Genomic DNA, 14,379 nt, shown 5'->3' on the forward strand with positions numbered 1-14,379 from the left:
AAGGGTGGAAATTGTGAAGGTACTGGCCATAATCTCCCAAATATCCTTAGATACAGAGGGTGATGCCAGAGGACTGGAGAATTGCAAATGTTACACCCTTGTTCAAAAAAGGGTGTAAGGATAAACCCAGCAACTATAGGCCAGTCAGTTTAACCTCAGTGGTGGGGAAACTTTTAGAAATGATAATCTGGGACAGAGTTAACAGTCACTTGGACGAGGGTGGATTGATTCGGGAAAGCCAACATGGATTTGTTAAAGGCAAATCGTGTTTAACTAAGTTGATAGAGTTTTTTGATGAGGTAAAAGAGAGGATAGATGAGGGCAATGCAGTTGATGTAGTGTATATGGACTTTCAAAAAGCGTTAGATAAAGTGCCGCATGGTAGGCTTATAATCAAGATTGCGGCCCATGGAATAAAGGGGGCAGTAGCAACATGGATATAGAATTGGCTAAGGGACAGGAAACGGAGAGTTGTTTTTCAGACTGGAGAGAGTGGTGTTCCCCAGGGGTCAGTGCTGGGATCACTGCTAATGACTTGGAATTGCGTGTGCAGGGCACAATTTCAAAATTTGCAGATGATACAATACTTAGGGTAGGGAACAGTGAGGAGGATTGTAATAGACTTCAAGAGGATATCGACAGACTTGTGGCATGGACGGACACATGGCAGATGAAATTTAAAGCAGAAAAATGCGAAGTGATACATTTTGGTAGGAAGAATGAGGAGAAGCAATATAAACTAGAGGGCACAATTCTTAAAAGGGGTACAGGAACAGAGAAATCTGGGGGTATATGTGCACAAATCGTTGAAGGTGGCAGGGCAGGTTGAGAAAGTGATTAAAAGCATACAGGATCCTGGGCTTTACATCATTTATAAATAGAGGCATAGAGTACAAAAGCAAGGAAGCCATGATGGACCTTTATAAAACACTGGTTTGGCCACAACTTGCATGCTAATACGTAGTATTGTGTCCAGTTCTGGGCACCACACTTTAGGAAAGATGTGAAGGCCTTAGAGAGGGTGCTGAAAAGATTTACTAGAATGATTCCCAGGATGAAGGACTTTAGTTATGTGGATAGACTGGAGAAGCTAGGGTTGTTCTCCTTGGATCAGAGAAGGTTGAGAGGAGATTTGATAGAGGTATTCAAAATCATGAAGGATCTAGACAAAGTAGATAGAGAGAAACTGTTCCCATTGGCGGAAGGGTCAAGGACCAGAGGACATAGATTTGAGTTAATTGGCAAAAGAACCAAAGGTTACATGAGGAAAAACTTTTTACACAGCGAGTGGTTAGCACCTGAAATGCACTGCCCAGGGGAGTGGTGGAAGCAGCTTAAATCATGGCCTTCAAAAGGGAACTGGATAAGTACTTGAAAGGAAAAAAATTGTAGGGCTACGGGGAAAGGGCGGAGGAGTGGGACTAAATGGATTGCTCTTGCATAGAGCCGGCGTGGACTCAATGGGCCGAATGGCCTCCTTCTGTGCTGTATCCTTTCTATGATTCTATTTCAAATTTATGCATATTGTAGTCACTTGTTCCCAGAGGTTCCACAATCTGCATATTGTGGGATAAAGTACTTGTTAGGTCAAGATGCAAGTTCCCTTTTAACTGGCATTGTAGAAGCAACAATCTTGTAACACATTGAATAGTTATTCTGTTGCCATACTTTGACTAGGGCATTTTCCATTACACTGGATTGGTTAAGGTCATGCATTATTTTCTATACATACCCTTACTTCCTCGTGTAAAATATTATCTTCCTTTACCTGCCCTGAGGGTCCCTAACAGACTCATATTTTTAACCCTGCCCTCTGCCTATTTATTAGTTCAAGACAGGCTTTCATTTCTTTTGTCTTCCCTTGAGTCCTCATTTCAGTCCTTAATTTCTAACTTTTCAATGAACTTGTTTAACTACTCCTCCAAGCCTTCTATCATCTCATTCGTTCCTGAAGAACTTATACCCATATTGAAATAACTGCTCTCTTTGAATTGAACTATCTTTGCATAATTCCTATTGCAATATAATTTCTTTCCACTATAAATGCTGCCAACTCCAAGTATTTTCTTGTGAATGCTTCTACCATTCGGGTCTTTTTTTATTTCCATTTGATTTTTCAACTTGTTGTTTATTTTGGCAGAATTATATTCTGTTTTATTTTCTCCTCTCTCTTGGCCACCTTCCAAGTTTTGTTCATCTATGGTTAGTCCGATTCCTCCCTCCTTCCCCACCCCCCTTTCAAATTTAGTTTTAAAAAGTCTTGGTTCCTTCCTCTGTATTAGCCAGTCTCCTTGTTCTTACCCTATTTAGATCTGACCATCTCTCCTGTACCAACAAGAGTGCTCAGTCTCTAAAATTGAGTCTACGGGGGGGGGGGGGGGGATATTGGATAAGGCCCATTATTGGGTGCGGGTAGTGCGATCCGCTATCAACCCGCACCCAATGGTCCCTGCGCAGGCAGGACGAAAACTTCATCCGGCCTCAGTACTCACCATCAAGCAGCGTTGAAATCTCGACCTTTCATGTCGATTCAAGTAAATGAGCACTTTCCACCAGCAGGGGGAGCCCCAATCTCTTAAAGGTAGCCGGTACCTGTTATTTGCTAAAAATAACAGTCTGTTGTCTGAACGGAGATCAGACATTGCACACATAAAACACAGATGCAGGTCCCGCCCCTATGTTTACAGACTGATGAGTTATGTTAAAACATTGAATAAAGGTTGCGCATTACTAAATTCCACATCCTCCAATCTGCATGCCAGACCTCAGCAATCTGCCAATCTGAGTGGGTACCATGCCTGAGAGGGTGTGCACCAAGGTTCTCTGCTGATGCACTAGGGGTCTTGGTACAAGAGGTGGACAGAAGGAGGGGGCATCCTATATCCCTGGCGGGGGGTGGGGGGAGGGGGCAAGAGGCCCTCCAGACATATGCTTAAAAGGCAGTGGGAGGCAATGGGAGACAGTCAGTGCCAGGCGCACAGCACAGTGAACATGAATGCAGTGCAGGAAGCAGTTCAATGTTTTGACACGAGTGATCAAGGTGAGTGAGGTCAAGTGGCATCTCCTACCAACTGCACCACTGACCGCATCCACTGCTCCATGCACTACACCCCCCATCACCCACATACCAACAAACTCTTTCCATCAGTACTCAACTCTTCCAATCATATGCTTCCTCTCACCCTTACACATTACCACTGTTGCAAGCTGCCCACCCGCAACTCACAGGCCACGCACACTGGCAGCGATGTACGCTATTTGTATCCATTTTCTCCAAACTTTACATCTGTATCAAGTTGGTATACGGCACACGTCATGCTGGAAACGTGCATGCGCAGCCCAGATACCAACTTGACAGTTCGTGAGGCAGCGTAGCACCGAAACAATGGGCACTATACGGACCAATTTCCAGCCCTACTTGTCCCCAGCGAGATTGAAACCCTGTTAAGGACCAAACTGTTCTTTGGCAAAATGTAACTGACCTCATCAAGCCTCTACTGTACGATTTGTGTTCTAACAAAACACATTATTAAACCAAACCTTGTTTAATTATGGCACAATTTGTGCATGTGACTTACATTTTTATGCAGTTTCTTGAAATAGAAGCTTTGATTGCTTTAGGTGAAGCTGTAAGTTATTGAGTGTATTACATGATGAATTTGTGGTTCACTTCTCACTAAACAAAGTTCCTCTCAGAGGAAAGAGAATGCTGTCCCCATTTATCTATTTGGAGCAAATGATAGGCATGACCAAGTCCACATGTTGATTGCTCAGTTAACTGCAGTACATTTTATTTAGACATCTGTTACCTCTACAGAAGTTATTTCAATGAATATCCACTGTAAATGAATGATTCCTCTCCCTTCCCTCTGCGCGACCACACGTTGTATAAACACTTAATTTTGCATTAAAATTTTTAAATAGGTGGATCATTCTAATCTGTCCTTTTTTTTCTATTTCCGTACCCTTACGGTGGTTATCTTTACACAGTATTTTTGAGTATTCAAGTACATATTTTATTAAAAGTGGCATATTTATCATTGATCCCAAACACAATACCATTGAGATTAATAAACTCTTAAACCCTCCTTTTATTAGATCACAGAATCGTAACACATACTTTAAAGCCTGAACTTTAGTGGTATGATGGCACTGTGCTTAGGAGCACTATTATGCAGTGGCATTGAGTGGAAGGAGGCAGCTTTGATCTTCCATTCTGTTCAGCTCCCAATCTGAGCCATGCCAAGCAGGGAGACAGAAATGAATCTGCCCTTCCAAATATATTTGTAATAAAAGTGTGAGGAGAATCAGTAGATTTAAAATACTTTGAAATTATTTCAGTTCAAAAATTATTTCATGTATTTATAAATGGGCTAGATTTGTGCAGTGGAAAATTTGTGAAATGTTTTCAAGTTTAAGGCTAATCATAATTCGCTCTCACTTGAGTTTGTCCGATCAGCTCCATTCATTTGGTGTTTATTCCATCACATTGTTGTTGAATGTATCCTCTCCAGCCTTTGGTAGTTGCCACCATTTCTTTCTGTACTTAGTCCAACCAGATTTATTAAACTGTAAAATATAACATGAAATGGATTTCATCAGAATTGTTCAAGCAATATTCTAAAGTCCAATTACCTATACTGTGTTTATTAACGTACAAACTGGAAACAGCTCTTCAAAATGAGACAGCCAATATTCTCACCATCCAACACAGCATCAAAGAATAAAAGCTTTAACACTTCTTAAACTGTAATTTGTCCTTGGTGGGTCAGTGAGTTTACACAAGCAACCATACATACCAAGAAGCCTCCAATTTCAGACCCTGGTTTGTACTGACTTAACGCAATGAGCACTCTATAATTGGTGAAAGTCATCCTGGGTTCCAGCACCTGACTCCCTACTAGAAAGTGTGTGATGAGGGCAAGATTTGGTTACCCAATGATGCTCCCATGATAAAATAAGCCACTAAATCTCATCATCTATGCTCACAGATGAAGAGCAGTCTCTTTAGCAAGATATTTAGGATGACCCGTGTCCATGGAAGGGGGTGAAGAGATTTTCAGGAAAAAAAAGTATCATCTAAATTTTTCCAGCATTAAAAAATGCTTAGTTCGAAACAAGCAAGATATTTTGCTTCTAATTCTTGCATTTGATTTTTTTTTAAAGCCGAACTGGGAGACTACAACAATTCAGAGCACTTGCCAGGCTACCTCGCCGATTATTCTTTTATTCCCAACCAGCCTCAAGACTTTGAAAAAGAAATAGCAAAATTGCATCAGCAGCATAAGTGAGTTAGTCCAATATGTATTTTTATTTCAAACAGTAGTGCTTTTTTTGATGTTTTAAAACGTTTGAGTTTTACATGTGTTGCTTCACTGCATAATTTAAATGTGCTTTTTTTATAAACAGAGGACTCTCTCCCGCAGAATCAGAATTTAATTACTTAAATACAGCACGCAGCGTAGAACTATATGGAGTCGAATTGCACTATGCAAGGGTAAGTTTATGTCTGGCCGTGTCACATGGCTTCCGGATGTAACCATTGAGGAAACTTAAGCTTATCTTTGCTCCTGCAAAGTACTGTTAATTTAAAATGTTATGGTTTGTCAAGTATCTTTTAAATATGATTTGTGCCTCACTCTGTACTAAATTTTCACATGCTCACCAAAGGTCTCTACTTAGAATGAGATCATAAATTGAATTCAAGGACCTTTTTTGTTTTTCTTCTAATTTCAGACAACATAAATGGGGGGTGGGTACATGATATATTTGCTGTCTTGATTGGGGGAGGGACCACTATGTCAAGTTCAAATTGGTCAATTAACCATCTATGTCAACTCATTTTGTCTATTATATTGGACCACAGAATAGTACGTAGTGATTCTCCATGCAGTGAATTCTTGGTTGTTGTCTAATAAAAATTGCAGACTAGCCACAGGTGTGGCTACAGCAAGACCAGTTTTAGTCACATGCACTGATTTTAGTAGAAAACGCCTTACATACAAAAGCAAAATACTGCAGATGCTGGAAATCACTCGCACAATACAGATAATTGTACTTTACATGTGAATTTACTTAACAAATATCTAACACCATTCAGCAACCAAGGAAGTAAAGTGCTCACAATGATCAAAAACACTCTCACACTATGCTTTTCATCTTACCATTTTCATAACAAACGCACCAAAAGGTTAAAGTATGCATACATACACCATGTAACTGAATATTGTGATCACACTCCCACCAACAGTATCTATGACTCATTTTTTTTATTTACTAATCAGAAATGCAAATAGCCACATTTGGATTCTCAATTAGCTACATGTGGCTAGCGGCTAATGCATTGTACAATGCTGCATTAGGCCATTGTAAAGTGAAGACCCCTTCCCCCAATCACAAACCACAAAAGGGACATCTCAAAAATGATGATGGGAAGAGAACTTGGTGATTGAAATTGGATACTCACTATATCTTTAGTACCGTTTATACAAATAAATAGATCTAAGTTCCAAAGATGGAATTCAGAAATGCAGTTATGTTGTAAGCTAAAATTAAATTATTAACTTAAACTATTGCTTATGGTGTGTATTTTAATGAGACTGTTGACTGTGCAAAAGACATCAGTGGCTAGATTCATACAGGAATGCACATGTGCATAATATTCAATGCATAACCATAAGAACATAAGAAATAGGAGCAGGAGTAGGCCAATTGGCCCTTCGAGCCTGCTCCGCCATTCAATAAGATCATGGCTGATCTGATCCGAACCTCAAATCTAAATTCATGTCCAATTTCCTGCCCGCTCCCCGTAACCCCTAATTCCCTTTACTTCTCGGAAACTGTCTATTTCTGTTTTAAATTTATTCAATGATGTAGCTTCCACAGCTTCCTGGGGCAGCAAATTCCACAGACCTACTACCCTCTGAGTGAAGAAGTTTCTCCTCATCTCAGTTTTGAAAGAGCAGCCCCTTATTCTAAGATTATGCCCCCTAGTTCTAGTTTCACCCATCCTTGGGAACATCCTCACCGCATCCACCCGATCAAGCCCCTTCACAATCTTATATGTTTCAATAAGATCGCCTCTCATTCTTCTGAACTCCAATGAGTAGAGTCCCAATCTACTCAACCTCTCCTCATATGTCCACCCCCTCATCCCCGGGATTAACCGAGTGAACCTTCTTTGTACTGCCTCGAGAGCAAGTATGTCTTTTCTTAAGCATGGAGACCAAAACTGTATGCAGTATTCCAGGTGCAGTCTCACCAATACCCTATATAACTGCAGCAATACTGTATTGAATTCTCAAGAGTTGCTTAAACAGCCTTTTTGAGATACTGTTTAATATAAAGGCCCTGATGTTTAACCCTAGTTTAGCTTTAATCAGTAATGTGATTCAATAAGGTATATACAGTGGTTCTTCAGAGATGAACACGGTCAATTGATTGTATGTGGAGTCCCTACTTCATTCCTCATACTAGTGATTGGCACCTCCTTCTCCAGGTGGGACCCCATTTGGAGGTGCCTGCACTCGGTATTGGACATCTTGTACAGCTCATGATTCTTGGGTTTGAGCTTCAGGCAGTCTGAAGCTTTAGCCCTGATGTTTTTACGGAAGCAAGTTACCATCAGGTGGTGGTTTTGGAGCAACAACTTGAGTAGTCAGGTACATAAATAGAGATGGACTTCATTCTGCTTCCTCTGTCTTAATTTCATGCAAATTTGGCATTGGCAATGACAACATCTCACAGGGGTGCAGCATGTTGCAGCCAACATACTGAGCAGGAACAAAGCTAGCAAGTTTGAGGCTCTATGCAAAAGTAATTTGCTGCATTTTTCAGAGATGGACCTTCTGATGACCTTCAAAAATAAGAGGTTACTACAAATTCTGTGACAGTAGCCAATGGCAGACTTTCCAGTCTTGTGGGTGAGGGAGGAAGGGAGGGCACCCCCCAACCTTTTTCCACTTGCCCATGGTTCTCAAAGTACTGCTAAAGATTATAGTACCCTTTTATACTATATACCTGATGAAACTAGAATAAAGCACTATTCCGTCTAGTGAAGCAGATGATGAGCCTCCATCTCCATAATAAAGGAAAGTAGGTACCCTTCCCCCATCAACTATTAACACTTTTGTTTGGTTTCAACATGGAACGCCAAATAATCCCACACTTTTTAAAAAAAATAGTGGTTTTAAGTTTGCACAAGCTGCAAATGCTGCAACGAATGTAAGCAATCCAGCGTGTTGCCTATTAACTGCAGTATGGTACATTTCCAACTTTAGTTTAAGCTGCTGTTTATAATTTTGATTCTAAGATTTTATAAGTATGGAGAAGAAGGATAATTCATCTAGAGGTAAAGGGCTTATAAAAGGCGAGGTCTATAGATTTATGCCTTCAATCTTTACCAGCAAAGTCTGACATGAAATTATCTCTCTTTTAGGATCAAAGTAACACAGAAATCATGATTGGTGTGCTGTCAAGTGGGATTGTAATTTACAAGAGCAGGGTACGAATTAACTACTTTCCATGGTAAGAGCTCTCTGCCTCTCCTCCTTCGAGACCTTCTTAAAACCCATGTTTGACCAAGCTTTTTGATCACCCTTTCTAATCTTTCTTCCTACGGCTCGACATCCATTTTTCCTTATGCTTCTGTGAAGCACCTGGGGACATTTTTCTGCATTAAAGGTGCTTTATAAATGCAAGTTGTTGGTTTTAAGTTTTTTAAAATAAGCATGTTTACTTTCCTTTGTAAACTTCTGTTGGAGAATTTGCAAAGAATCCTTTTTTTAAAAAAAAGTTTGAAAGTCGATAGCCCTAAATTATTTGATCATTTAATATTAAACTTAATATATAGCATTTTCTAGCAAGTAACCAGAATTAATGTATTATTTTTAACTAGATCTCAATGTAATAAATATTCATTAATCTTGTCAGGAAGTGCATTAGGTTAGCATTGCAGTTCACAAGATAATTATGGATAAAGAAGGCCAGTCATGGTTAATCTATCCAGAAAACCCTCAAGTTCCCTCCGTTGCAGCATCCAGTTACTAATCGCTCCATGGCTTTCGCCTGCAGTACTCTATCCGGGAGTCCATTCCATATATTGATTGCTCTGCATAAAGAATTACTTCCTAATATCAGTTCTAAATTTGCCTTTTACTATTTTGAACCTGTCCATTCTTTCCTACTCTCAATTTAATTTAAAGTAATTTTCCAATTTGCCTTTTCCATACCATTTACTACCTTATGCACGTTTAAAAGATCAGCTTTCAGTCGCCTCCTTTCAAGGCTGAAAAGTTCAAGTTTCTTCAGTTTTTACTTAAACCCCGGCCTCATACACAGAGTCAACCTTATTTCTCCTGTGTTTCTGTAACCCAAACTGGACACTATTCTTGAGGTGTTTGAAGAAATTTTGTCTTATTATGCTCCTGTGAAGCACCTTGGGATATTTTACTACGTGAAAGGCACTATATAAATGCAAGTTGTTGTGTGGTCTGACCAAAGCATTTTAAGGTTTGAGTGTGACTTTCGCGGACTTCTACTGATTTGGCTATATAGTTGAGGGGTGTGTGTGTGTGTGTGTGTGTGGTATATATACCTACACATAGTAGGTATATATACCAATACCAATGTCAATAATTATAGGTAGCTAATAGATTTATCTGTTTTGATGGCACACTGGTTGTCAGAATTTTGTATTTTTACCAGTGATAAATCTCTTGGCTACTTATTGACAATAATACACAAATACCATATACTAATGGGGGGGCTTTCCGGAGCTATATTTGAAGAGCTATATTTCTGTAAATTCTTTAAGGACCACACTAGTGGTGACATCGCATAAATAATTAAAGGGAGTGTTAGAAAACATTTCTTTACACAGAAGGTAGTTAGAATGTGGAATTCTGTGCTGCAAACAATTGTTAAAGCAGAGACCATTCATTTTTTGAAATAGTTGTGTTTAAAAAAAAAAGAGCAATATTAAAAAATGAAGCAAGGAAAAGTGTGGGATTAGAGTAATTGAATTATCCAGACTTGATGAGCCAAATGGCCACTTTCTGTGCTGTAATATTCTATGATTAAAATGCAGTATTTGGTTCAGAATCATGAACCTAAAATGCAACTTTAGTCGTTACCGCCTATATTGTCAAATGGCCTGTTTAATTGGTGATAAAGCAAATAGACATGCAAGCTGAGCCATAGAGATAAAAGGAATCTTCCACCCTCCCCACCCCACCCAAGAAGGTTGTGTTTTTCTTACTATTGCTCTTCTAGAAGAAATTATTTTGTTTTTATTTCCAAATGGTTGATTTTATCCTAATTTGTATCTTTACCTCCGCCATCACAACTCAGTCAAAAAAAAGTTCAGCATCAATGTGTGTGTGTGTGTGTGTGTGTATATAAAAAAAATTCAATACATTTTATTTAGTTCAAAACTCTGCCAAAGAGCCATGTGGCCTTTCTAACATCCAACAGTTCTCCAGTGTCACATTAAGTACAGATGAAGACCATAATCAATATAGCTCACCTTTTCATCAAAATTTGTGCCCACCTCCACACCCCATCACTGCATCTAACTCCCTCTACTACTCTATCCGCAAGACCATTCCAGGTATTAATCACTGTGTGAAGTGCTTCGTGACTTCCTGACATCTCTCCAGAACTTGCATTTTACTAGTGTTGGGTGAAAATAAATTCACATCTAATCTGTGGTAAAGTAAAAGGTGCAGTTTATTAAAACAGAGCTCTGGGAGAAGGGTCTCTGACCCCGCGATCTGTGCAAGCACCTTCTCCCTGATCAACAAAATTCACAAGCTTATATACAGTACAAGACTGGAGCACACCGATAGCCGTTACTACATTACTTATTCCTTAGCCAATCCAGCTCCGTGGCAACATTCAAAAACAACCTAATTATAACTTTACATTGTTAGCTAAGCCCCTTCTTTTAGTTCTGTCTTTTATCTAAGTTTGTCCAGTTATCTGGACAGCAGGGTCCATTTTTGCTGTATCGTGGCTTCGGCCGATCTGAGTCAGTGACTCGTGATTGGACATGGCTCAAAGGTTAATCAAATATACCCTGCGTACACCCGCGTGACAGTTGCTACTTCATAACCCGATTGTGCTGCAAATTTTAACCTGCGATCACCTTGTGGCTCTTTTCTGTCTGCTTTCAATACTAAAATGTTTATTCTCCTGACTTGGTGAGCAGAACTGGATGCAGTAATCAAAATTGGCCTGACCAGAGCACTATATAGCTTCAGCAGGACTGCTTCAGACTTGACCTGTACAGATGTGATGTTCTAGCTTAAGATTCTAGTTGCATTGTTGATTGCTGCTCTTCAGTGATTGGATTGATAACATTCAAAAGAGAGTACTTATTCTAGATGTTGGTGGCCCAACCACTGTTTGTCAAAATTGATCAACTTGATGATAAAGTTAAATTAAAAATTGCTGAAGATCATGTTTAACGTTAAAAGTTCGTCAATCTGAAAAGGTGGCACATGAAGGCTACATAATGTGAAAAAAAATCTTGTTATTCTTCAAAAGCCATCAATGATGAAAAATTCCACGAGTCATTCCAATTGGTTTCACCAATGTCTAGATGTTGCTTTTATCATTCACAGTCAACAGCTTACACCAGAGATATTCTTAGTTTGGCAGAATTATAAGAGGGTAATTAATTTCTGAGGGAGTTCCCATCAATTGTCATGCTAGCCTTTTCCAATCATTTTTTTTACATAATACTCAATTCCTCCTAAGTGACACTGCCTTAGGTGCATGTACTCATGTCAACATCAATTTGCTTTTCGATGTACAATGCCCAGCATTTGCTATCAATAGATCTAATAGATGTTCCATATTGGCTCCCACAAGACTGTTTACCAGAGCTTTTCATCCCCCCCCCCACCCACCCACCCAATGCTGAGTTGAAACTTCCGTATCAGTAAGGAGGCTATACATTTTCCTGAATTCACTTACTCCTTGATAGCTCATAGCAATCTTGCAATTGGGTTCTTCAGCACCCTCTACCGAAACTTCTAAGAATTTTGGTTCTGTTCCTTCATTCTCAGCAGTGACTTTTACGGACCTGAGACAACTCCGGCTTGAAGGCTTTTCATTTATTGCATACCTGCTTGTTTGACTTTGTGCCTAATTAGTTGGCTGTCAGTACATTTATATTCCAAGTACCTGTAAATTCTCTCCCTAGTTGTCATAACGTGTCATCCTTTTCCTCGGACCATATTGAATTGGCCATGGGTTGCTTCTTGGGGCCTGCCTTCTCAATTCACTTTTCGTTACAAAGGGCAGGATGTTTATGCCTTAAATACTGGACAAATCAAATTTTATTAGTAAAAGCCTTTGAACAAACTTGAATACCTCTGTCATTCTGTCTACGAGTCAGGGTGTGCATTTAGCATAGCGATAGGCTGTTGATTGATAATCACCCATTTTACCACTTTTAGCACAAATAGTTATGAAACAGATGTGTGCCATGACTTCCTTTTAAGATGCTGCCTAACTATGGTCATAGGGTACATTTCAACACAGGCCTAGCAATAAAGACAGTCCACTGGATATTCAATCGATGTCCCACCAAAGATTTTATCAACCTTGGAGGATTGAGTATGTTGTTACTTCTTCCAAAAACTACCTGCTGCTGTTGTCATCAAACATTACTGTCATTCCGTGGAATTATATTTCAGAATTGGCATAACCTGTAGTTGCTTGCTTTTTTTTTGTTGCCTTTCTTAATAAGAACATAAGAAATCGGAGCAGGAGTAGGCCATATGGCCCCTTGAGCCTGCTCTGCCATTCAATCAGATCATGGCTGATCTTCGACCTCAACTCCACTTTCCCGCGCGATCTCCATATCCCTTGATTCCCCTAGAGTCCAAAAATCTATCCATCTCAACCTTGAATATATTCATAGACTCAGCATCCACTGCCCTCTGGGGTAGAGAATTCCAAAGATTCACAACCCTCTGCGTGAAGAATCCTATCTAGTGGAACCTTACCTGTATTCATTAACTCCCTCATGATGACTGCCAGCACAAGTAGATTGAGTACTTAGCTTCACTTAGCACTCTTGTATATAAGTGTCACTAGTTATTTTTTGGTTTTGAGCCCTTCAAACTTGTCTAGGGTGATCACGTCTTAAAGAACAACTTTTGAATGCATGTGATCCTTGGCTCTATCTTTTCATAAAGACTTGTGTTGAAAGGCACAATGGCCACGTTTAGAGATTTTTGCCTATTTGGCTTGAGGGATTTTGGGTTAATTTATATTAAGATGGTGACTTAAACTTGGTGCATAAGGAGTTAACTCCCCACAAAAGCTATCTGGGATTGCGGATTAGATCTAGTAGCTGAGGCCAGAAGAAAGGGCTAATTGAATTGTTTCTCTCGTACCATATTAGTTTAAGACAATGGGGTTATTAATACATTGAGCTTAGCAGGAATCCTAGCTAGCCTGGTGATGTAGCTTCTGTGGGGAGAGGAGGGGGTTGGAGAACCTAACTCTTTTGAAATGCTGGTTTTGCTTGGTAGTGTAACGAGCCAATTCCCAACACAGAGCTGGAAGTTTCTGCCTTCCTCTCTAGCTGAAAAGAAAGTCAATTAAGTGGGGAACAATCAGACAGGGAGAGTACTCACTCCCAAAGTTCCTTGCCATCTAGTTTGTGATTGCTAATCTGTAAATTGAATCAAACCCATTAACAGGAGTAGAGCGGCATATGTTGTTTTCAATACAACAAGGAGTGATCTGGAATAGACTGCATTTTATTGGAAAAAAAATTATTCAGGCCTGTATTTTGTGTAACAGAAACCAGTTTCTTGGTTCACAGTTGGCCGTATCTCAGTATAATGTTCATCAGTCCACCTTCTGAAAGATAAGGAGAAATGCATGTGGGGACATGATATGTAGTACACGCAAGGATGTTATTGTTACATCCACCGGGCACAGTATCGTGTACCTAGATATTGGACAGTAAAAGCAAACTCCAGATTGTACCTCCACGACACTTTGCGAGACAATTGTTCTCCACTTTTGTTATGCAGTTCTTTCCAACTTCTTACATAAAGTGTTTTGTGTAGCTAATTTTGTTTCTGATTTGGCAGTTTTAGCCTCAAGATTGCATTTTATGACCTTAAAAACTTTAATAAAATATGTTTGACTATTATAATGCTTCCTAAAATTCTACATGATGGCTTGATATACTATGTGAGCATTTATGATTTTTTTTAGAACAATAATTTAAAAATCTGATTGTGTTTCTGTTAATGTGAACTCAGCAGTGCCTCGATTATCCTTTCAAGATTAAACACGTACTTGAATGTAGGCTGTAAATCAACAATAGGATGTTACTGACATCTAATGCCA

At 39.5% G+C, this 14,379-nt stretch overlaps 1 protein-coding gene across 2 annotated transcripts in view; it reads left to right on the top strand.

The window, feature by feature from the left end:
* Positions 1-14,379, top strand: part of ptpn4a (protein tyrosine phosphatase non-receptor type 4a) — a 240,491-nt gene that overhangs the window by 113,565 nt on the left and 112,547 nt on the right. For both annotated transcript variants that reach the window (XM_067987103.1, XM_067987104.1), the window contains 3 exons: positions 5,167-5,287; positions 5,410-5,497; positions 8,438-8,526. In XM_067987103.1, the coding sequence (XP_067843204.1) occupies positions 5,167-5,287; positions 5,410-5,497; positions 8,438-8,526 (298 nt within the window). The remainder of the gene's footprint in view (positions 1-5,166; positions 5,288-5,409; positions 5,498-8,437; positions 8,527-14,379) is intronic.

This window comes from Heptranchias perlo, chromosome 7, assembly GCF_035084215.1.
Source record: "Heptranchias perlo isolate sHepPer1 chromosome 7, sHepPer1.hap1, whole genome shotgun sequence".
Taxonomy (NCBI): domain Eukaryota; kingdom Metazoa; phylum Chordata; class Chondrichthyes; order Hexanchiformes; family Hexanchidae; genus Heptranchias; species Heptranchias perlo.